The sequence below is a fragment of the Cheilinus undulatus genome, linkage group 12 (genome assembly GCF_018320785.1).
Source record: "Cheilinus undulatus linkage group 12, ASM1832078v1, whole genome shotgun sequence".
NCBI classification, from domain to species: domain Eukaryota; kingdom Metazoa; phylum Chordata; class Actinopteri; order Labriformes; family Labridae; genus Cheilinus; species Cheilinus undulatus.
Window position 1 is genome coordinate 23,628,622 of NC_054876.1, and position 24,257 is coordinate 23,652,878.

The 24,257-nt window shown below is 38.9% G+C and overlaps 1 protein-coding gene across 1 annotated transcript; it reads right to left on the bottom strand.

Annotated features, from left to right (window-relative positions):
- Window positions 1-2,349: 2,349 nt before the first annotated feature.
- Window positions 2,350-23,851, bottom strand: ubtd2 (ubiquitin domain containing 2). Its single transcript, XM_041800619.1, has 3 exons — window positions 23,705-23,851; window positions 15,469-15,705; window positions 2,350-3,837 (listed from the first exon to the last, which is right to left on the bottom strand). The coding sequence occupies exons 1-3, from the start codon at window positions 23,772-23,774 to the stop codon at window positions 3,326-3,328; spliced, it is 819 nt and encodes a 272-aa protein (XP_041656553.1). The 5' UTR covers window positions 23,775-23,851; the 3' UTR covers window positions 2,350-3,325.
- Window positions 23,852-24,257: the final 406 nt, after the last annotated feature.

The following is a 24,257-nucleotide window of genomic DNA, read 5'->3' on the forward strand; positions in this document are numbered from 1 at the left end:
ACCTATACAATGTTCCATGAAATATTACCTTCAGACATTTTGAGGAGGCAGAAGTGAAAATTATTGGACTCCAGCATGATGTAAAACGATTTTAGAATGATAATGGCACTTTTAGCTCAGTTAGGTTACGAAAAAAATGATGTTATCAATTAAGTACTTTATTTAGGTTGAACATTATTTTCGCCTGGATGATGTGTAGATTTGTTGGCATTTTGAATTAAAATTTTATTTAAAAGTGTGCAAAAAAGTGCATTAAACTGATCGATAAGCAAAAAAATTCTGAGGAAGTGCCCACCCCTCAACCATCCTTTGTTTGGGCTTAGCCCTGGATTTTAAACATGTCTGGCTCCGCCCCTGGCCGTGAGCAACCAGTGTCATGAATTCTGCATTTTGATAAATCCGCTTATTTGACCTTAGGACAAAAACCCTACTGAAAGTGTAGGCGTTCTTCTTAGATATTATTATTTTGGCCCTTCACGGCTTGTTTTGAGGACCATAACCTGTCTACAAAGTCCCCAAAACCTTCCAGAAAATTCTCCCTCAGAGGATATTTTGTCTGGTAGTAGAATCATGCAAGTCCCTTGTACAGGACCCCACATTTGAGATAGGGGACTGGGTAAGAGTAACATGCAGGTTTCATCGGATCGTCTCCAAATTTTTTGTGCTTATTCTAGATAGACATCAAAAGCTGGATGAATTGTGAGTTTTCACCCCAGTGTGGGGCAGGAATCGAGGCCCCAAGTTGGACATTTAAAAAAATATTTTTTACAGTGCGCCAACTATTTTGATTCTATTTAACTCTGCAGCGTGTATGTCAGTCATCACCTACTTCACAGAGATTGATCTTGAATACATTGATGGATGAGTTTCATCACTTGTTACAGCGACCTCTTCTGCCAACTGACCATTTCCTCCTGACTTTTGATTTTTACCTCTAAAACCCCCGCATACCATTCAGCATAGGCATATGATTTTCAGTCTGCTTATAGATCATCATCAGACCTACAAAAAAACCACTGGGACCCATACCCAAATCCCAACAGGAAGTCCACCATCTTCATTTCAACTTCAAAATAAGGTGTTTTTGATGGTGATGGATTACTGTAAGCTGTTGCAACTATACATCATTCTATGTTTTTCTACTCTTTCTGGCAAGGCAACAGTATCACACTGGACACGGCCACATGCAAACATGTCATCATGGCACCTTTTCCTGCCAACAGGAAGTGACACAAATGCATCATTTGTCTATTCCTATTTCTGTGCTGAAAGTATCAAAATCACATTTTTCAACTGAATTCCTAAATAATCACCTGAAACACTTGGGCTTTATTAATGGATCCTTCACTGGCAAGTGTTTTGACATCTCGCCAATTTCACAGGAAGTTGCCGACTCACATGAATTATCTAATTTGCTTCAAATTTCACATGTATGATCAAGGTCTTCCCCTATACACATTCAAATGTTCATGTCATGGTTTTGTTGTAGAGTTGACACAACTGGGCCATTTCTTCATTCCTATTACTGAGTAGCTGTAAGTTCAGATTTTAATAGAAAGCTTCAATATTTGTTCACATCACTGACATATGCTATTAAAGAAAGCCTTAGTGGTGATGGTAACCATTTTTGATATCACACCATTTCACAGGAAGTTGGCATAATTCTCATATGAAACATCTGATTCGCTTCAAATTTCACATGTACGATCAAGGTCTGCCCTTCTACACATTTCAATGCCAATTTCATGATTTTGCTGTTGCACCACCAACTGTAGGAAGCCATTACACCTCCAACATAAAATTTCCCATCTTCATTGAATTTTATAAGGGTATAAATATCAGTGACGTCTGGATTAAACTACATATTAGGGATCACATCACAGATTTACATTGCCTCTCTGCTGTGCTGCAGCACACTGCAAGGTTTACCAACACCTAACGATGGCTTCACAGCCACAGTCACTTATTTTACATCACATATTTTAATTCAGTTGAAATTACTTTTTAGAAATCAGGTTTTACTTTGACCTAAGAGGTTGGTTTTGTAAAAAGATTTTTTTTGCCAAAAAAGACAAATTCTATTTAAAAAAAAAAGAAATCAAAGAGTAAAACATCCAAAGAGAGAATACTTCTTAAGGGCCCTCTATAAATCCAGTCTTTTGCTTGGCTAACAATCAGACGACAGTTACTAAGCAAAAAATGTTACAACACATTGAGCAAAGAAATCATGGTATCAAAAATGCAAATTTGTCACTTATGATTATGCAAATGTTAAGTATAAAGAACACAACAATCCAAATTTTACTATTATACTAGCCTCATTGTAAGTCTAAAATGTGTGATTAAAGAAAGGCTGTAAAGAGAACATAAAGTATCCTATCATTATGACTTTTGCACTTCACCAACTAAACATGGGCACAGTTTGGACAAACATGAAGACAGAGACAGAGGAATAGAAACAATGGTCAATTTTAATTAAAAACATTTTATTCTTAATCAAAATATGCAACTGTGTTTCTGAACTTCCATCCTTTTTGAAAATGAGTCTGTGTGAATGCATCTTAACGTATATGAATACCCACTCACACACACAGGCTAATAAGTTGATGTTTATTCAATGATTGATCTGATTGTTTTGTGAAGCAGAGTGAAGTAAAGCTTGGTAGAACATTATCATGCCCCCTGAATGAAACTGTGTTGATCACACTGAGGACATGTCTTCTTGCTAAACAGCATCAACCTTCCTTTACAGCTGTTTTAGTCTACGGACTTAATCCTGAGTGCGGATAACAACGAATGATTGTTGAGTAACTGTATTTCTTTCTCTGTAAACTGCCCAGTTTGAAAATCTTGGTAATGAATGAATGTTTAACCCTGTAGCCTTATAAACAGATTTCTAATGAGCTGTGCCAGAGAGCTGAACTTGAATGGAAACACAGAAACATTCGATCATCAGTGTTGCTAAGAAAACCCTTTTAGCCATCCGACAAAGTTCTGGTTTTGTTGTTTGGTTTCCATAGGAACAGTTAAAAAGACTTCAAAAAGGTCAAAATTTTGACGTGTAAAACCAAAAGGAAGAGTCTTTTCTCAATTCAATAGTCTTTTTCTCCAGCAAACAGCCAACAAAGAAAAACCTCCTCAGAACAAAAGCAGCTTACCGAGAAGAGAAGAGAAGAGAAGAGAAGAGAAGAGAAGAGAAGAGAAGAGTGCAAATCAAAAGAGAAAAGTCAGAATCAACTTTCATCCTTTTTTCTCCCTTGTTATCCTCCTTTTAAACAGGAAGCCTGTTGGTATTCCTGCCTCCAGGCAGCCACAGTGAGGGGAGTTAATTCTCCACAGGCGTTGGCTCCTGTGGCAGTGCAGCTACTCCTTCCTCTAGCCCTCGCCCAGAGGCCTCTGGCGTGTGTCCTACCGTAGACAGCGGCTCTGGGGGTGGAGGCTGGCTGAGGATCACCTGTACCACATAGTCCCTGGAGATGTTGAGTTGGTCCAAACGCAGCCTGTCAGTCAGAGGCCGTCCTGAGAAAAACCAGCGCTGGGTGGGGGCCGGCACGCCCTCCTGACTTTGTAGACGCCGTTTCATCATGCCCACCGTGTCCGAAGAACGAACGGCCAGCCGGAGATCTCGACCAGTGGAGAGCCGGAGACGCAGCTGGCACTCCCCTCCTGAACCAGGGTCGCTGGCACTGCCTGTGGACGGATCAGCAGCCCCAGAATCTGGATCTGAACCGTCGGGCTCTTCGGAGCGCTCCTCGATCATGTTGACTGGGGGAGAGAGGCAGTAGACTGGCAGCTGGTATCGATTCCCCAGTTCATCGTAACATTCAGTCAGAGCCCCTGGACAAATGAAATCAGTGGTTAATACCTAGAAACTCACTCTTAAATAACAGAAATTATAACATCATTAGAAACTTAGTTTACAAAGTACAACCAACACGTTGCTTCACCATCAATCGATGAACCCAACAGCTGCTGTCTGATGACCATCAAGCTTCATGGATGTTTAAATAGCTAACAGGTACTATGTTCTGAAATTGCTCCAGTAGATTTGACATTGTTCATTTAGCTCATTTAGAGTTAAATTTAACACTTTAAGTGTCTTTATTGCTTCAGTCAGCATTTAGTTTAACTGCATGTGAAATTGTTTAATATTTTACAACATGACAGAGTTGCACTAATTCTTGAAAATCTGTGGCAAGGTGGTTCTCCTCTAGCAAGAACAAAGCAGAGCCAAACTCATTACAAGGCAATGCATGCTGATGAAGAATACATCCTTTAGAGAATAGAAAAACACAAAAAGGACGAAAAAAGAAGACCTCAGTCTCAACTACAACTCCCGGCTAGCTTAAAAGCTAACAACAACTGCCAGTAACTGCCACGGAACACTGCCTGATCAACAGGAGACTACTGAATTGTATTGAGATAGCATGGGGTGGCACATACGAACGCAGCACCCCAGAACTCTATCACTATCAGCAAAACAAAGCCCTACACTTACACCAGAACTGACATTCTGTGTATAAGAGACTGCTTCTTTGACTACTGCAAAGGAAGCGTGCCCACGGAGTTTACATCTTTCCCAACGGAGATTATCTGGAGAACAGGGCGCTTGAAGACAGTAAAGAGGAGGAAGCGGAGGCAGCAACATCCAAACACATTGAAACACTGCCCAGTGGCATAATGAGGAACTCTACCCACTAGGGGTGTGACAAGATCAAAACGCCATGAGATTTCTCATCCCGGAAAAATCAATCTCGTGAGATCAATATTGTGCGGACAGCAGGAGCAGCAGCTCTCCTTACAGAAAAAAATACCAAACTGGAAATTATAAAAGATCACAAAGATGCCATGGAGACTTTAAAACTGTTCGTGAGTGTGCTAATGAAGAAACGGAGCTGATCCGTGACCCATTAAGATCACCGCTCCAACCCCCACCCCCTCTGCGTGCGCTAAGTGGAGCCGCACATGATCGTAGCGGTCCGAGTTGATGAGATTCTGCTGCTGGTAACCTGTGCAGTCTCCATGAGGAGAATACAGCGGTTATTTAGCTCAGACTCACTTTTAGTGCCGCTATTTGTGACTTTGTAACTTTGAAACAGTCGCTGCTTCCTCATGTTTCCTTCTCGTCTCACCGTCTGTCAGTCACACATCCATCAGCTGTTGGCTGTGCGTATCATCAATCAGAAGCTTATAGCATGACTGCAGCGGTAAACTTAGCAAAACAAACTCTGTTTGAGCGCCATGGAGTCCACTGTTAGCTCCAAAAAACCCCGAAATTTTAGCCCCAGTTAAGCGCGCCATGCTTGCTGTCGGACAGCAGACAGAGCAGAGACACACACACTTACTCACCAACGCACACACATTAACACACACGCTCATTAGTGGGTGGTGTCCAACACTGTTAAAGCTCATGTAAGAAAAAAGACCACAAAACTACAAAATAATCTGTTTCTCTTAATAACATGAAAGGTGTTATTGACAGAAGTATTTTGGTTGTTTTAAATATAGATATCCTTAAAGAGGATGAGAAATAGTTTGATTTTACTAATGCAGCTCTTTAGATTTAGGCCTGTTGAAAATAGTGCCTAAAATACTTTCAAAATAATGTAAAAGCTTTTATCATATATAATTAAATATTATATTAAAAATAGTTATTGTAATTTTAGTGACGAGAGCATAGTGTAGTAAATTAATGATTTCGTAGACTGTTAAAGTGAAAGGTTTGATTTGAAGGGACTGAAAATGTACAGTTTGAGTCAGGGTTAGACAAAACATACTGTTTGGAAGCATTGATAGCCTACTCAGTACTTAGTTCAAACATTTTTGAATAGACCTGAATGCGTTGCATTTGTGACCTTCAGTTGTTTAAAGGACATATTTTCCTCCCATGTATTTTTTTTTTTCCAAATTCAAAAAAAGTGTAAAATCTCGTCTCATCTCGCGGGCCTAAATCTCGTCCCGTCTCGTGAGATAAGCGTCTCGTCACACCCCTACTACCCACACATTGAAATCACAGTGGGTTTACCTGCAGTTTCTGATAATTAAAAACAGAATCAAAAGTTGCAGTTTATAAGTAGTTACCAGAACAGTTTCTGATGGTTAATTTTTTCTTTTATCATATTCAAGTTTAACATTTTTTAGTGTGACAGCACTTTAAAAATCCCAATCATCTGCAGCAGATGACTGAATCCCACAGCACAACATAAAAGCTTCTCCATTATTGGGTCATTTCTGTAGGTGAAGGTTAAACCGGAAGTTCCAATATGAAGTAACTGACCATCAAAATGAATGTTTTAGGTATTCCCTCAAAACATCTTTTTTCCTAAGAACAAATCCAAAACTTGACCAGAATGACAGAATTTTTCTGTCTCTAGCTGGAAAAGAGAAACGAGAGTCAGGCAATGGAGAACAAAGACTGTTAGGAGCAGTATCTGAGTGAAATCAGGAGAAAGGGAACCTCATATGTCTGTAGGAGGGTGGCTTTTAAAACGTATCATGCTGAGTCAAACAGAGTAATGAGTTGGTTGATGGGGGGAAAGGATGCACTGAAGAAGTAAAACAGAAAGTTTGTGCAGCAGCATTTACAGAGGAAACGGCAGGAAAGGGTCCTCAAGGGGGATTTTTAAACATGCATACAACACAAAAGGTGAATTTTACTTTCCAATATTGCTACTTTGCCCAGTCCTAGGTACTTTCATTGGATAGCTTACTAAATTTGTGATATCTATTTGGTCAGAAAATCAGCTGGCTTTGTTTTCTTTTTGTAGAGTTGTGTTGAATTTCAAGAACAGCAAATCATCCCTCATACTGTCTTTGATTTGTTGTGAATACACTGTAAACATACTGTCCTTCAGATGTTCTTATATGAAAATCTTAATTAAAACCCAGGATGAGGTGCGCCAGTAGTCAAGTGGTTAAGGCGGGCGCCACATACGCAGGCGACCCAGGTTCGAATCCGGCCACTGGTACTATTTCCTGCATGTCTCTCCCCGCTCTCTTCCCTGTTTCCGACTCTATCCACTGTCCTATCGCAAAAAGGCCAAAAATAAATCTTAAAAAAAAAAAAAAAAAAAAACCCAGGTTGAAAACTCCAACCACAAAAGCAAAAGTGCTACTCCTCTGCTTTGTCTTCTCTGCAAACAATGCTTCAAAAGGTCACTGCACCGCTCCGACATTAATGAGTTTAATGGCACCACGGGCTACTTGACAATGACTTTTTGTGGTAGGAGACAGATGAGTCAGCAAAGACCACGGGACGTTTCTCTCCACTCTCAAAATGACAGCTGCTGTGGTCAAGGTGAAGCCATACTATGCCTCTACCAGAGTGAATGTGAGAACCAGAGAGAAAAGCGTAGAGAGGGTGAGACTATCTACACCCGAGCTCTGTAGTAACACGTGTGCAGCACCTTACAACAACTCTCACCAAGAAACAACTGAGTGTGAAATGAACTACAAAATTACAACTCAAAGAAGTATAACGTTATTTTAGCACACTACAGGCACAAGACTGAGCAGAAGACTGAGTAGCAGCAGACACCAGAATATCAACCAGGGACTCCCAGCATTATTCCTAATAGTGCATTGAATTCTTTCTCTTGGCTCCATATTTCTAAGACAGAAACATCACAAGTGAATTGGGTTTCAAATAAATTTCATTTCAGAGTGAGGAAGAGCAGAAACATCATGGCTATTGTGCCAAAATGCTAATATAAGTATATAAGTGCCAAATGATGTTCACTGATGAGCCAGGATTCCCGTTATAAACCTCATCTTCTTTCTCTTAGCTCCACCCCAGTGTTTCTACGTCAGGTGCGGAGTGTTAACACATTTTCTGTGGTGCTAATGCCTTTGATTGTTGGGTTTCATGTGACATCTCTACAAAGAAGGGGGAATGGTATAACACCAGTTATGGAGTGATGCATTTTATTATCGAGGCAAGGAAACATTCTTACGTAAAAGACGTTTGGTTGCTGATGGGCTTTTTGAATCAATTCTGTGGACATGAAGGCTGAATAGAGAGTAACATTTTAAACAGAAACTGATGCAGTTTCATCCAAATTTCAGCTTTACAGAGTCATATTTAATGATCAAAGATAATGCTTTTTTTGCTGACCATATAAAAAAACAAATAAGAACATCATTTGAGGCATCTCTATTACGTAAAAAGGCTCCATATGATCAGGGAAACCACAAATGTTCTATTCCTTTTTCCAAGAAGGCAAGAGTACATTATTATATAACTATCAAATCCTGTAGCATATCTGAGCTAACTGACACTCGTAAAGAGGCTGTAAGAATGCTGATTGATTCTTAAAAAGCCACATCCAGTAGGACCTAAATAACAAGTGATATAATCTATGGTCACATTCTGCACAGATTAAATCTGACAGCGGTAACAAGTAGGGCTGGGCAAATAATCACAAATTAGATGGAATTGCAATATGGCCTGCTGCAATTTACAAATCGCAGAAGTTGCAATATTTCTTAAACTTGAAATATGTCAAAATTGCAGTTTAATACATTTTTTTTTTGCAGCACCTATACAAGCTTAACCTCCTCCACCACAGCTGCCTCCTCCACCACAGCTGCCTCCATTATAGCTTAAAGCTTGTTGCATCCTCATATTCAGATTCGTACTACTATGGATGAATTGCTTCTGAAAAATTTCATTTTATTCAATACACATTGTCATTTATACAGTCATGGACAAAAGTATTGGCACCCCTGGAATTTTTCCAGAAAATACACCATCTCTCCCAGAAATTGTTGCAATTACAAATATTTTTGGTATACACATGTTTATTTCATTTATGTGCATTGGAGCAACACAAAAAATCCAAAGAAAAAAAGACGAAATTGACATAATTTTACACAAAACCCCCAAAATGGGCCGGACAAAATTATTAGCACCCTCAACTTAATATCAACAAGCTTCTTACACCTCTCAATTGGAATTTTGGACCACTCATCTTTTGCAGACTGCTCCAGGTCTCTCAGATTTGAAGGGTGCTTCTTGCAACAGCAGTTTTGAGATCTCTCCATAGGTGTTTGATGGGATTTAGATCCGGACTCATTGCTGGCCACTTCAAAACTCTCCAGTGCTTTGTCTCCAACCATTTCTTGGTGTTTTTTGAGGTTTGTTTCAGGTCATTGTCCTGCTGGAACACCCATGACCTCTGATGCAGACCCAGCTTTCTGACACTAGGCCCTACATTGCAGCCCAAAATCTTTTCAGATTCATGATTCCTTGCACACTGTCAAGGCACCCAGTGCCAGAGGTAGCAAAATAACCCCAAAACATCTTTGAACCTCCACCATGTATGGCTGTAGGTACTGTGTTCTTTTCTTTGTAGGCCTCATTCCATTTCCTGTAAACAGTGGAATGACATGCTTTTCCAAAAAGCTCTACCTTTTTCTCATCTGTCCTCAAAATGTTCTCCCAGAAGGATTGAGGCTTACTCAGGTACATTTTTGCAAACTCCAGTCTGGCTTTTTAATTTTGTCAGCAGTGGGGTTCTCCTCTGATCTCCTGCCATAGCGCTTCATCTCATTCAGATGACGTATGGTCCGAGCTGACACTTTTGCACCCTGAGTCTGCAGGACAGCCTGAATTTGTGTGGAAGTTGACTGAGGATGTTTATCCACCATTCCAACTATCCTGCGTTGCATTCTTTTGTCAATTTTTCTCTTCCGTCCACTTCCAAGGAGATGAGCCACAGTTCCATGGTTATAAACTTCTTGATTATATTACACACAGTGGACAAAGGAATCTCAAGATCTCTGGAGATGGTCTTGTAAACTTGAGATTGTTCATATTTTTCTACTATTTTGCTTCTTAAGTACTCAGACAATTCTCGGCTCTTCTTTCTCTCTTCCATGCTTGGTGTGACACACACAGGCACACAACACAAAGGTTCAGTCAACTGTTAGACATTCTAACTGGCTTCAGGTGTGATTTCTAGATTGCCAGCACCTGTTACTGCCACAGGTGAGTTTAAGTGAGCATCATATACTTTAAAAAAATGATTTACCCACAGTTATAAAAGGGTGCCAACAATTTTGTCCAGTCCAGAGTTTTGTGTAAAATTATGTTAATTTTGTCCTTTTTCTTCTGATTTTTTGTGTTGCTCCAATGCACATAAAGGAAATACACATGTAAACCAAAACATTTGTAATTGCAACAGTTTCTGGGAGAAATGGTGTATTTTCTGGGAAAATTCCAGGGGTGACAATACTTTCGTCCATGACTGTATATTCATCCATATGGGGGTTTCTAGCTATGTGCTCCCTGGAAAGTCAAAGCATGAGTTTGGCTAACCTAGGTAGCATCTTTAAAGCAGAGCCTTCTTTGCCAAGTAAAAGTGTCAGCTAAATCCATTTTGCAATGAAATGGTAAAATGTATAATGAGTGTTCCTAACTGAATGTAGGTTATAATATTGATTTATTGCTTGAATTTGTCAAAAAATGCAGAAGTTGAGTAATCTAATAATAATCGCATATTGAATCGCCATCTTAATATCAGTAAAGAAAATCACAATTTCATTATTTTTGCAAATCGTTCAGCCCTGGTTTTATGTATGTTTTTCTTCGTCATGAGATGACATAAAAATGATAATGTCCTTAAACAAAGCAAATTACATCACATTTGCAATATGAGCAAAATAGTTAGCTGATTCTAAATAAAATTGATGAAGCCTAGCAATACTTCATGAAAGTCATACCCCAACTGCGATCAGCTGGTAGCCAGCTTCACCTCCCCCACCCCAGCCACCTCGTTTATTGCTTAAAGCTTGCTGCACCCCCATATTCAGATTCATGCTACTATGTATTAATTGATTCTGAAATAATTCCATTGTTTTCAATGCACATGGTCTTATTAATGGAATTATTTATTGTGTGAATTTGTCAAAAAATACATAAGATTGAAGAATAATCGCATAATAAATTGCAATCGCAATATTGGGGGAAAAAAATCGCATTTAGATTATTTTTGCAAATCGTTCAGCCCTAGTAACAAGGCAGCACTGGGTGACAAACTATCAACTGATACTTCAACAGTGAGAGCAAAAAAGAGTAATAGAAAGTCATAATACTGTGAGTGGTAAAATATTCTTGTGATGTGTCTGTGCCTCTTTGTAGCAGAGTGCTGGATGGTTTTAATGTGACATCAGACCTGGGGAATCCACAGCTGTAGCCCAGCGGGATCCGATCTGACCATAGAGTAATTAATGACAAGAAAGCAGAAACACAAGACAAGGCTGCCTTTTACATGCAGGAAAAGACTTTTTCTGATCATTAAGGTGAAACTTTAAAGAAATTTAAAAAACATCCTCTAGTTTGCACACTCACAGATTTGTATGCATTGTTTCTTTATTGTGAGCATCTTTTAATCATGTGTATGGTATACATACAGCCACATGCAACAACAGATGATGGACCTATTTACTCTCACCCTGAGACCCTGTCTGTGTCCTACGTAAAACTCAACATTGACCTATTGACAGGTTCAACCCAACAGGGTACTTCACCCAGACAATACCAGATGTGCCTCATTCTGGGTGAAAATGTTCACCAAAATGAACAGTGTTAAATAGAAAAGATTGATCATTAGTGATTTAAAAGCTTCAAACATGAAAACATATGCTTAAAGGGTTATTGAGAACCCAGATCCTATAGCAAGTGAGTTATGCATATAAATATGACATTTCAGAATAATGATTAGCATCTTAGAATTATAAAATTAACAAAGTTTGGTGCATGAATGTCTGCTCAGACTCTATCAGTAAAACTGGACAAACTATACCATCTGGTGACCAGTGATGTCATAAACTGATATCACATACCTTATACATGTGTTTTAACCTTGTTAAATGTGTTGATTCTCAACCTTTAAAATGTCATTAATACCCATCAATATGTGTGAAAAATCTGTTATCAGGCAAGCAGACTACAGTGCCTGTTGTTACAGAGCAATGGCTTGCCAAAAGGTCCAACACTTGCCCACTATAATCCTCTCTACTTTCTGCCCAAAGACACAGAGCTCTTCTTTTACTCTCCTCTGTTAATTGAGGATTTAAAAAAAAAAAACATAAATGATGGCGTTGTAATAATTTGACCCTCAAAACACAACACATTGGCATTTAATTGCTTTGCTACTGGTGTTTGCTAATCTATTAGAGCCAGGTATTGCCACGGATTGCCAGAGTCGATTTGATTCACAACTGGATTCAATCTGGTTCTATAGTGATTCATGTAGGGATGTTTTAGTTACAAAACCAGTTTTGCTTCAATATTAAAAAGCTGCCAGAGAACAAAAGTTGGAAACAGTACAAAGAACCTTCCAACCAGGCACATAATTAAAAATATCAAGCTTTGTGTTAAAAATTTTCCCCAAACTACAGTAGTAGTATTTACATTATATTTTATATTCATGTGGCACATCTTGCATATGGCTTTTCTTTGCCTCTGTCGTGATAGTTTTTAAATCCAAAATGTAGCCTTATATCCTCTTTGAAGTTTGGTGGTGCCTTCAGTGGAGCAGAGCTGCCATCCTTATTACTAAACAAATACTGATACAGGACTATTAAAGTTAGTCAAATATACTTGGGCACGTTATCTGCAGACAAATTTCCCATCTGAGATGTAACAGATGACGTTTCTATATTTTCTTATATTTGAACTGCCCAACTAATCGGGTTTGCGTCTCATAACTATGGAAAAGAAATTTTTGAATTACGGAGTTGGGTGAAGTTAGCTCTTAGCCGGGGTTCACTTACACTTTAAATGAACATGTTTTGAATCAAACAGCTGTTTTGTCAAACAGCTTGTCAGCAGATCCTGACTTTCACTTTCACTGATAACATGAAAACACACTTTCGGATTCTTACAGAGTGCCATCATAGGGAGAAAATATTTTCCCTTTATTTAGGGGAAGTATTATGACTCCTAGGGAACATGAAACAGAAATCAAGAGAATCATCATAAATAGAAAGCAATCTCTTGATTTGAGGAGATGATGGGGTTCCTGAATCTTAGCCACGTCGATTCATTGATTTGTTCTATCTATAAGCTCTTCAGTATGCTTCACAAAAGGGAGTATCTTTAGTATACTTCCCTGAGTGATTACATCATTAAATCCTACTTTGAGAAGACCAAAGACGCACTTATTTTCATTTATTATTCATTGATTGCTTCTTCAGAATACATCTCCTAAGAGCTGAAGTCTGAACTCTAAAATGTGGTTGCTGAGATATGCATAAGGGTTCAGCATTTTTTCCTTTCTTGTTCTTAGTGCTGCAGATGTGTGTAACTCCTATGAATCAAGTCCATATTGAAATCAACTTAACTTAACTAAATGTATTGTGTATTAATAAAACAAGAGGACAGGCTATTTGTCCAAACAGACATAAGTATGCATGCTCAGCAGAGTTGGGCCCCTGTTTATGGCACTTCCGATGACTAGAGAAACTATAAGAGAATGTGTATGTGACTTCCTGATCAGGCTTTTCTACATCCTTTAGCCTCTTAGCTCTCACCCTGCTGACACTATATATATAGACATTAAATACCACTGAAACTATCAACCTCATGTTCTCCATAGCATCTGAAGGGGAGTAGGACAGACTATCTCTCTTTTTTCTTCACCAAAATACCTGAATCCAAAAATAAAAGAACAAGAAATTAAACATGTTTCATAACAAGGCATTTCAAAGAAGCCATGGTATCCTTGAAATTACTGTCATTATAGAGGTAGTGAACACTTTAACATTATTTTCATCTTTACACTAAATTATCTGACTGAACTATGATAAAGCACATCAGTACTGGTGTTATTTCTGACATTTGCACCAAACTGATAAAAAATACGCATTTTACGACATTTAATTAGCTCAAACGGACATCTAACCTGACACGTCAGATGGATGTGTTTTACACATCCATCTGGAAAACCTTCAATACGAAGTGTTTGGGAAAGGCGAAGGATTTGAAAAAAACTCGGAGTGTGATTGAAAACTCACTGCTGTTCTTTGTTCTTTTAACGAAGAAATGTGGTGACAGAAAGGTGACAGACCATACTACCATGGTGGACATGTGATGTTTTCAGATAATCTTCAAGGGCAACAAGTGTAGGTTTTTGGTGGGGCAAAGCCAACAGAAGTGGAAACTAGTTACAACCGACCCTTAGGTGCCCATCATCCTTTGTGCTCCACTCGTTGGCTTAATCTAACAGCGTGAAAATGGTGGATGCAAAGAGTGGCGAGGGAGAACCAAGTGACATTTTTGAGATTGCGAAACTCCAGTGGCTTTTAAGCATTTTGGTTTCCTGATGTCAAGAAATAGGAAAGGAGAAAAGGCGACAGACAAACAAAATACAGTATGCAGACACTGCCAGACTGCGGTAGCACACTTGTTAAGAACTGATTTCATTGTTGATCCCTAAAAGTTACATAAGTTTTGAAAGAAAATACAAATACCAATACAATATTATGTTAACAATCGACCAAAATTGTTTATTTCTTTCTAGTCTATTTCAATAACTGGTACAAATGCTGTCCAAATGTAGTGATGACCCCTGTCTTATGACCTTTATATTTCTGGACCATGCATTTATATTTTTTCAAGTGGGTAGTGGGTGAGGATGGGAAGCTGTGCAGTTTCTTTAGGTATGACATACTGGTGCTAAAGTGTAGCAACTGTTAGACATCTAATCTAAAAGCTTTCCATTCTACCTTTTAAATTGCTATAAAATACCTTGTCAATTCACTCTGGACTGCTACACAAACATCATGTGTATAGTGTGTATAGTTTAGTTCAGTCAAACTCTTAAAATGTCTATTTTTGCAGCATGTATGTCAGTGAAAAACATCAAAAGCTGGCAGCTAAGAAGTCTGAATCAATAAATGTTATTCACTGAAAAACAACATTAAAAGTTAACAAATAACCCAAACTTAATGCTAATAATCTCTAATTTAAATGTTTCTTAAATCTACATATCACCGAAGAGCTCCACCAGCTGCACACAAAAACTCCAGGAGTCCGTAAATTTATACTGGCTGTTCTGAGTTTACTGGCTTGCCCATTGTTACATTGTGGACAACTTAAGTTCAAAGTCTGCTTTGTATTGCCTTCACTTTGCCTCATCCTTGGTTTCAACACTTTGCTTTATCAGTCCTAATACACTTTTATGTCTTTTCAAAACTAATCTAAGTCAAAAACAAAAATTTCAAACAGAGCTCAAACACAAAAAAACGACTATATTTCAAAATAATATATCTTCAGCCTTTAAGGCTCAAACAGTTAAAAAAATACTCCTCAGCTTTGTTCCTCAGCTTCAGAAAAGGGAATTTAAATTCTTCTGGCACTAATCATCAACAAAGCTGTCCTATATGAAGTCCACCCATCTATATTTTATTGAGAGCAAAACAAACACTTTCTACTTCATCTGCCAGTGTGGAAATGTGTGTTACCGTGCGGCAGTGTGATGCTGGCTCCATCAAGGATGGCCTGAGCCAGCAGGTGGTCATTGCTCTCAAAGGCGCTGGCCGCAGCTCGCAGCGCATCCCAGATCTCCTTCCGGCCCTCAAACGCTGGCGCCGTATCCCAGAACTCATCTCTCTTGCTGCGCAGCTGGCCTTCAGTCATTGGGTAGTCACTTTTCCATTTAGGCCGCTCTCTCTTCAGGGGCTGGTTACGCCCTAGAGCCACTGAGAGAGGAGAGAGACGAAGAAGGAAGAATGATAGAGGAGGGCAGGAGGGTGGGAGAGGAAGCAGAGGGAAAAGAGAGGGAAGATGTCAAGGAAGGAGAAGAAGTTTCAAATAAATGGAGAGGGTGTATGGAACAAGAGACAAAAAGGAGTAAAGAGAGGAACCCACATAGAGATGAAAAGCAAAGTGGGATGACCAAATATGGGGGAAACAGAAAGATAAATTGACAGATTGTAATGAAGAGAATGGAAGGGTTTTAAAAGACAAAGAAGAAGAGATGGAATGAGAAGAAGAGAGAACACCAAAATTAATATTTCTCACAAATAAATTAAGCAGAACAGAAGCTTCAAGCATTCTGTTGCTAAACTAAAACTAAAAAAACCAAAAAAAACTAAACTAAAAGGTGAGGGTTAGCATCTCACAGCGCTCCATCTGCAGTAGAATGGTTGATGAAAAACACCATCTGGATCAACACTGAAGGGGAGGACAGGTACGGGACAGTATGTACGCCTGTGTGTGTGTTTGTGTGTGTGTGTGTGTGTGACAGAAGAGAGATAGTGATGACGGCTCAAGGTGTTGAGTTACACCTGCTGCTTGTACACATGTACTGTGATGATTGCACAGCACTGTTCAACAACACCAACCTCCAACGGACTGCTTGTTGGTTGTAAATAAGGCCTTTAACAGATGGACTGTTTACACTTTGACTGTTTCATAATGTTTTGTGTAATGCTATAACTGACCTGTGTGGCAAGTTTAATCATGTATTTCAGTTTATTTTCCTGCCCTTTATTATTTCATTTTTTACTTAATTCTCTGTCTATCTCTGAGATCAATCTTTGCGCATCCTTACCTGACAGAAAAATGTTGTTTGTTGATGATTCATCAACAAACGACGTGAAAAATGTTTAAAAAAGGAACAATGACTTGCCAGATAACTTTCAAAAAGAGTCCATTGTATAGATGGCAGTCAGAACTGTGAATCTGAGGCACTCTGATGTAATAAAAATCCTTTATTAAACATAAAGAAAATGTTTTTTTGAAACTAAACACAAGTCATTTATATAGATAAGAAAAAGCAAAGGTCCTAAAATTGTCCCTTGTGGTACCCCATAAGAAATGAGTGATCAGATAAAGTATTATCCCAAGACATAAACTTTTTTCTTGCCTATAAGTAACTTCTGAACTATAGTAGTTTTGCTCCACTTAAACCAAGGCTGTCCAAACTACGGCCAAGGGGCCAAATGCGGCCCTTGGTCCATGAAGATTGTGCTTGACTGTGTTAAACTATGTGGTTCGGCAAAAGGCAGTGCAACCATATTCATTCCATAAACAAACATTTTGACAAGAATTTATGTGTTTTGTGACTTGACTGGGACAACACTATAAATAGTGAACACATTTACAACCAAAATAATAAAAATGTCTTGATTTAAAATTCCTTGATGGATTACACCAGTAAAAAGCAGTACCAATAATATGTCAGGGACGGAGCCAGTAGTAGCCATGGCTGAACAGGGCCTCCTGAAATCTCACTGGCTTGCATACAATCCTGAAAATGATTTCGTTTTTATTTATTTATTTATTTTGGACAAACAAAATAAAAAATAAAACAACAACAAGAAAAAAATAATTTAATTCCAGGTATATAGAATCTCATAATATCATACAACCAATAGCTTAAATAAAACTTTTAATTAGTCCAAAACGGCGTAGGAAGAAGCATAAGCTTTTTGAGTCCTACCCCCACTTACTCTCCTTTTATAACAACAATGTGCTTGTATTCCTTTAACCCCGAACCACCCTCACCCACTCACCCCCTCATTCATTCACTCACTCCCCCATCCTCCCATTCACTCTGAAGTGTAGCAAAGCCAACAGAGACATACATGATACATGCATTATCAGCCATTAACCAGCCATTTTGGCATACTCTTTTAAATAGAAAGTTTCTTTTGTAAAATATCATGGTTGACTTTATCAATGCTTTTGATAAATGTACAAACATGCCAAGGATAATTTCCTAATTGTCAAGGATTTTAGTGATGTTGTCAAAGAATTGTGTGAAGACCATTAAAGTTCTCCCTGAATCTATACTAATGCTTATAAATGATATTATTCATTAAGATATTTAAGTGTTGGGGTATAAACAAGTTTTTCTATTATATAAGAAAAACATTTAAGTAGAGATATTAGCCTGTTGGGGAAAAAAGGGGATGAGTTGGCATCCACTGGTTCCATTATTATAGGAGTATCGTTAAATATTCTCTCAAGTGGCTTATATTGGCATATATATTGACTGCAGACTGTATATCAGCATGGATGAAGTCTCAGTGACATAACCCGTTGTTTACTAAAGGGGAATTTGAAGCCTGTTCACGGTGGTCACCATACTGGAGATGCAAAGACCTGGAGTTGAGGTGGGCCTTGAGCCTGCTAACAAGCCAGCCAATCAGTCAGGTCAGCTTTATTATGAAAAACTCTTACACTACATAAATGCAAAACAAAGGAGCTCTAAACTATTTCAAACCCTTTACAGTATGAGCCAGCAGAAATATGATCTATTCAGGCCCCTGTAAATTTCTAATAGCTACTTTCACAGACCGTTCATCTGAGACACCGTATATCTCAGAGACGAAATGTCATAATCTGCCAGTAAAGAATATTTCCAGTTTTAGATTTTTTTTTCAAATTCAGCTCGATTGAAAAACAGTTTGACAGTTACAATCCTGAAGTAACAACATTGCAAATATCAGTGATTAAATCATGTATAGCTCGTTACACAAACACTGGCTCTCCTTAGCTTCATTAGCTTTAGCTAAAGCTAGCATAGCTACAAAATTAACATCACTACAAAAGCAATGTTATTATGTCAGCTTTACCAATGTGACCTTTCGCAAACAGCTAAAGATAATGTAGCTCCAAAGATAACATACCTATGTAGCCTACAGGGCTGCTTTTTAAGGTTAGCTTTTGCTATCTTATCTATGTTAGCTATGTAGCTATGTTATCTATAGCTGCTTTGGCATAAGCAACATAAACTTCATCAAATGTAGCCAAGGCTAATTTAGCTATGCATTAAAGATATATATATATATATATATATATATATATATATATATGTAGCTGCTTTGTGAGCTTAGCTTTAGCTACATTAGCCACTTAGCTCCTTTATCTACATACCTTACGCAGCTAATAGAGCTAGCTGTGTTAGAATGTATTCATGGAGGATGGGCTTTTCCCTTTAAGCAGACTGTTTACTGTGCTTTACTGAACATTTTGTAATCAGGTTATGCAGGTCAGGTTTTTTGACTTTTGATACGCTAACCCTTACCTTAACTCTTACTGATTATTTTTGCACAAAAAGGAAGTTTTAACTGGCAGTTGGTCTTTAATTTGCATTTGCAAGGATGTGCCATTTAAAAAACAAGCACTTATATAAAACAAATTAAGACACTTAAAACCCAACATAAACAAGTATTATAAATGTAACAAAAGATTTTTTTCAGTATCTGTTATAAAATATATTTTTTATTTTCAAACGTAAGCTAGATTGAGGGACATCTGTTGTTTACTGAGGCATTTTAAACAAAATAACAGGCCCACTCATGACAGAGTCCTCATAGATTTATGTTATTCACACAAGCTTGTGCATCACAGCGTCGTACCGAGAATGATCAAAAAGCAGGCTGGAGAGATAGAACTCCTTTTTCAGTTCAGTCTTTCTTGAATTAAGTGGTTGTGAGTACAAATGTTGGCCTTAATTCATTATGTTCCATGGCTGAAAACCATAAAATGTGCACTACAAGATGTTTAAAGTGAAGTTGCCGTGTGGGAGACAGAGAGGGAGCGACACAAGAGGCTGCAGCCACTAAATAGTAAAACAACCTTCTGAATGGCTTGGATGGATATGAAAAACACAAAAATCAAACCCGTTCTGAAGAAAATGTTCCCTTTTAAAATGTTTTTATAGATTTTGCAGGTTGGCAGTATTGTAACAAGAACCATAGTTATTTATCATTATTCATCAAAAATGCCAAAAATGCCTGTTTTAATTCCTGTGTGTGTATGTGCGTGTGCTTTTATGTTATGGCCGACTTGACTGCCTGGCTGTGTTCTGCATTAGCCTACTTTCCAGCTCATCTGTCTGCTCATAATTTAATAATTTACACCACACAATAGCCTACTTTCCTGCCTTTCAGTAATTCCCAATAATCCTCTGGGATGCATGTTGGCCACTGTGAGTAAAAGATGAGTTTAAACTAAAACATCCACATACTTTAAGTAAGTAAATCCACTTATTACACCTGCTGTGGTGAAAACAGATACATGTGCTCAAGTGTAACTGCTCTTTCTCTGTCATCATCCAGCCGAGTGTCAGATAGCTGCTGCTTATTTGTTACTACAAATCCATTTTTATCAATGGAAGGATCTCTGAAACCTGTGACTTTTAGACAGCTAGGAAATCTCCAAGAAGGTCAAACAAGTTGTCCAGACAGATCTAATAGCAGAAAGGTGGCAATTAATAAACCCAGGCTGTCAGCATCTTGAAAATCTTTGTCCCCAGCCCTTAACCCAACTTTATCTCAATCTGTGATCAAAATAGCTCACTTCACAGTGGTGGAAAAACCCTCCACAGACAAGACATCAAGGAAACTACAGAACAAAGTTTCCTCTGCCGGATAGAAGCCTCTACAAAAGGGACCCCACAGACAGTTTGATGCTTACTATTTAATGCAGCATCCCTGATGTACTTCCATATTTTGCATTTCATAAATCTTTCTGATTCTAGCAGCATGTAGTTTCCGTCTCCTCTGAAGGCAACTCTATGCATCTTCCTGAACCAGCCCACACCCACAAGGCATAATGGACTGCACTTACACAACAGTGCTCGAGTTCTCCTACCACTCAAAAGTGCTTTACATCACACTCCCATTTATGTGCCAGTGATACTGTAATGGCTCATCATCATTTAGTACGTTCACAAGCGCCAAAAGATGTGACTTTGGAGGAACTTATGGGTTCAAACTCTTGTATCTGGGCACTGGGGCTGCAGGAGCCAGAGCTATAACTACGCTACTGTGTAATGAGTTCATGTTTACAATACATGCACAAGAGTGTGTCTGTTTCCAGCAGCTGTGCCACTACTTGTGTGTGAAGATGCTGTAAAGTGACAACAGAAGTCCTGTTAATGATGACGGGCTTATTTGTCAAACAACAAATCTGTTATTAAAAGGACTCATTATTTAGACACACGTCATGCCATAGCACTGCTACATACTCAGCTCAGTGCTATGGTCTTCTTTAAAACTAAATTGTAAAATTTTGACCGCTGGTTGTAATTTGACTAGCAATGTGAGTTTAAAAAAATTAGTAATTCTCTCTGGGGGGATATCAGTGCTGAGAAACGAGCTGAAGGTTAGTGTTAATAATCTGCAGCAGGAACATCAGGTACAATTAAAACCACTGAATGTTTCTGAAAACATTTCACTTTTTTTTTTTTAGACTAGGAAACAGGGAAGAGAATGGGGAGAGACATGCGACGAAGGGCCACAGGCTGGATTCAAACCCGGGCCACCACCGTACATGGTGCACGTCTTAAACCACTTGACCATCTGTGCGCCCAGAACTACATTTAACTTCTGGTAACACTTTCTTTAATGAAATATGTACATTAAATTAAATTATCCATTGTTGTTGGTTATTAGGGGTGATAAAGCAGTCTGCAACATTTCATAGGCTTACCTATGGCTGGAGCTCAATGTTGAATTCTAAAATAGATCATACTTGCGGGGGATCTCTATCTGTTTAAAAGCACACAGAGCATTATTTCACATTCTCTGTCTAACAATACTTTCAGACTATTATTTCTCATTTCCTCTGGGATGGAGGAAGGAGGGAGGAAAAGAAAGCACGTGACAGAGGAAGAGGAAAAATAAAAGAGACAAAACTCCTAACTAGCAGTGCAATTTGAAAACAACGCAGCAATTAGACACCAGTTCTAGTGCTCCTGTAATAAACATAGGCTACTTATTGTGTTTTTAAGCTTGAGGTATTTTGTCAAAGGACTGAATAAAACATGATGTGTCTGCTTAGACCTGTGCTTGGTCTTACCTGCTGCTTTTATAATGTGGTTTTAAACACCTGATTGTTAGTTTTTTTATTTAGATTTACAGTAAGGGTTAAGTTAAGGGTAAGAATACCAATAGTTAAAAACCTGACCTGCAAAACATAATTGATACATACACAGCACAGCACAGCACAGCACAGTTAGCGTATCTTACGTAGCTCCATAATCTGTGTCAGCTACATAAAAAATGAGCTAGTAGCTAACATAGCTAAAGCTAAGCTCACAAAAAAGCTATGTAAGCTACGCAGTGAAGTTAGCTTTTACTACTTTGCTTAGCTCACATTGCTAAAGCTAACTTAGCTACATTGACTTTTGTAGTAACATTAAGTATATAGCCAGCATAGCAATATTAGCTTTAGCTAAAGCTAACGAAGCAAGATCTAAGCTCACAAAGCAACTACATATGCAACATATCTGTTAACTTTGTAGCAAAATTTGCTTTTGCTACATTTGCTAAAGCTCAAGTTGCTAAAGCTAACTTGGCTACTTTGGGTTATGTAGTGATGTTAGTTAGATCTAGTGTAGCTATTTTATCTTTAGCTACAGCAAAGGAAGCCAAAGCAAGCCACTGTTTATCTATCTACTCCTATGGGTCTATAATTTACTCCTGGAATAGAATTTTTAGCTTTTCTCTCTGTATTATTTATGAAATGTTTGTCATGTTTGCACTATAGTTATTTCATGAATGTCACTGCCATACCTTGTTTATGAATACAGTTAAATCTATAACAAATAATCTATAACTGGAAATATGTTGTACCTGCAAATATGGACAGTTCCCTCCTAGGATACATGGATTCTCAGATGAACAGTCTGTGATAGTGGCCATCAGAGATGCAGTCTGCAGACTGACTTTTTGGGAAATTTTTGAGGTGTAAGGGTAAATGAATATGGATGCAACCCAATTCTAGCTGGAACCCACAGGTTTTGTTTTTTTTTGTTTTGTTTTGTTTTTTTGAGTGAGCTATCTCTGAGCCATTTGCTGATGTCCTGTATGTATAGAAAGGGTTTTCTGACAAAATATGTTTCCTGCTTTATTTGATATGTCTAACATGCTGTCATAAATCTTCTGAAAGAAAAAAAGGCTTTGTCTCAGACCTACCCCACTATAAGTCAGTAAATGAACTCAGCAAATGTTCAATGTCACCAGTCTTTAGGAATACTTTGGTTAATGTTTTTTGGTTAAAGTTTACCAAATCTATTGTTAAGACTGATTGTGGTTTGTTGCTGTGACAGACTGAGTACAGCATGCTGTTTCCAGCTCGCATGCCTTTATCTAAATTACACAGTAATAAACACTTCCTTTTATCATGAAGCTGGGGCACCCCTTAAGTTTTGACGCCTCCTCCTGTTTCTCCCAAACACTTTCCAGCAGTAAACATCTCTCTTATACAACGCAGTCAATAAAAACAAGAGCCTGGTGATAACCATAAAAGCATCGAGCAATAAGATAACAGTAACCCATAAGCAGCCATGGAGTCGGGACATAATTTAAATCAGACTGTATCACTCCAGTGCATGCCATTCCCGTCTGTGACCCATATTTGTTAAGCAGAGATGCTAGCTGGCTAACAGGGCTAGCCGGCTAGCTCAGTCAACACCAAAGAACAAAGGGAGGAAGCGTCGCACAGTGAATATTTCCCACTTTGTGAAGTAGCGACGAGCCGTCATTTATCCCTCCAAGGCCCACTGTGTGGTGGGAGATAACCCGGGAGAGCCGCCGTGTCTGTCTGCGTGTCTGTCTGGCTCGGATATAAAAAGGAAGGGACCTCCAGCCAGGACAACATGCAGAAAGCCTAGAGGACCCCCACCTCTCCTCTATGAAAATGAGACAAGCTTTTGGGCACTAAAAGACGTCGATAAGTTACCTCCAGTGCCGTCCGAGTTCTCGTTTAGGCTGCCCGAGGAGTCGTGGTGGCTCCCGACACAGCCACCCATGGATGTTTCGGCAGAGCAGCCCGGGCTAGGTAGCTCTCCCCCCGGCCCACAGCTAGAGCTACATCCACTAGCCCCTCTCTCTCGTTTTCCTCTCCTCCCCCTCCCCTTCCCCTCTCCTTCCTGCCTCCCTTTCTCCTCGTCTCCTCGTCTCCTTTCCTTCCTTTCCTTTCCAACTTCCTCTCTTCCTCTCATCCTCGGCAGGGCTCAGCGGGCATCCTCTTCTTCATCTCAGGGGAGGAAGGAGGCAAAGAGAGGAGGAAAGACGTCGTTACAAGGTGACCTAGAGAGAAGTGAGGAAGAGGGGAAAAGAGAGGAGGAACAAAGGAGGAGTGCTGTCTACTTTGAGGCAGTAAATGATTGACTTCAGACTGATGACTTGATGATTATACATTTTGACACATGTCCTGTTTTATGTGCAGAGAAGCTGTTTGCTGTCCTGAGGAAGACACATCAAATTACATGTACTCCTGAATGTCAGAGAAG

What these genes read in the sequence shown, in the direction of transcription:
- ubtd2 (XM_041800619.1), bottom strand. Translation starts at nt 23,774, where the DNA reads ATGGGTGGCTGTGTCGGGAGCCACCACGACTCCTCGGGCAGCCTAAAC. An exon ending in GAACTCGGACGGCACTGGAG is followed by an intron (nt 15,706 to 23,704) that starts GTAACTTATCGA and finishes CTCCTCTCTCAG; the next exon opens with TGGCTCTAGGGCGTAACCAG. An exon ending in CAGCATCACACTGCCGCACG is followed by an intron (nt 3,838 to 15,468) that starts GTAACACACATT and finishes TCATTTGTCCAG; the next exon opens with GGGCTCTGACTGAATGTTAC.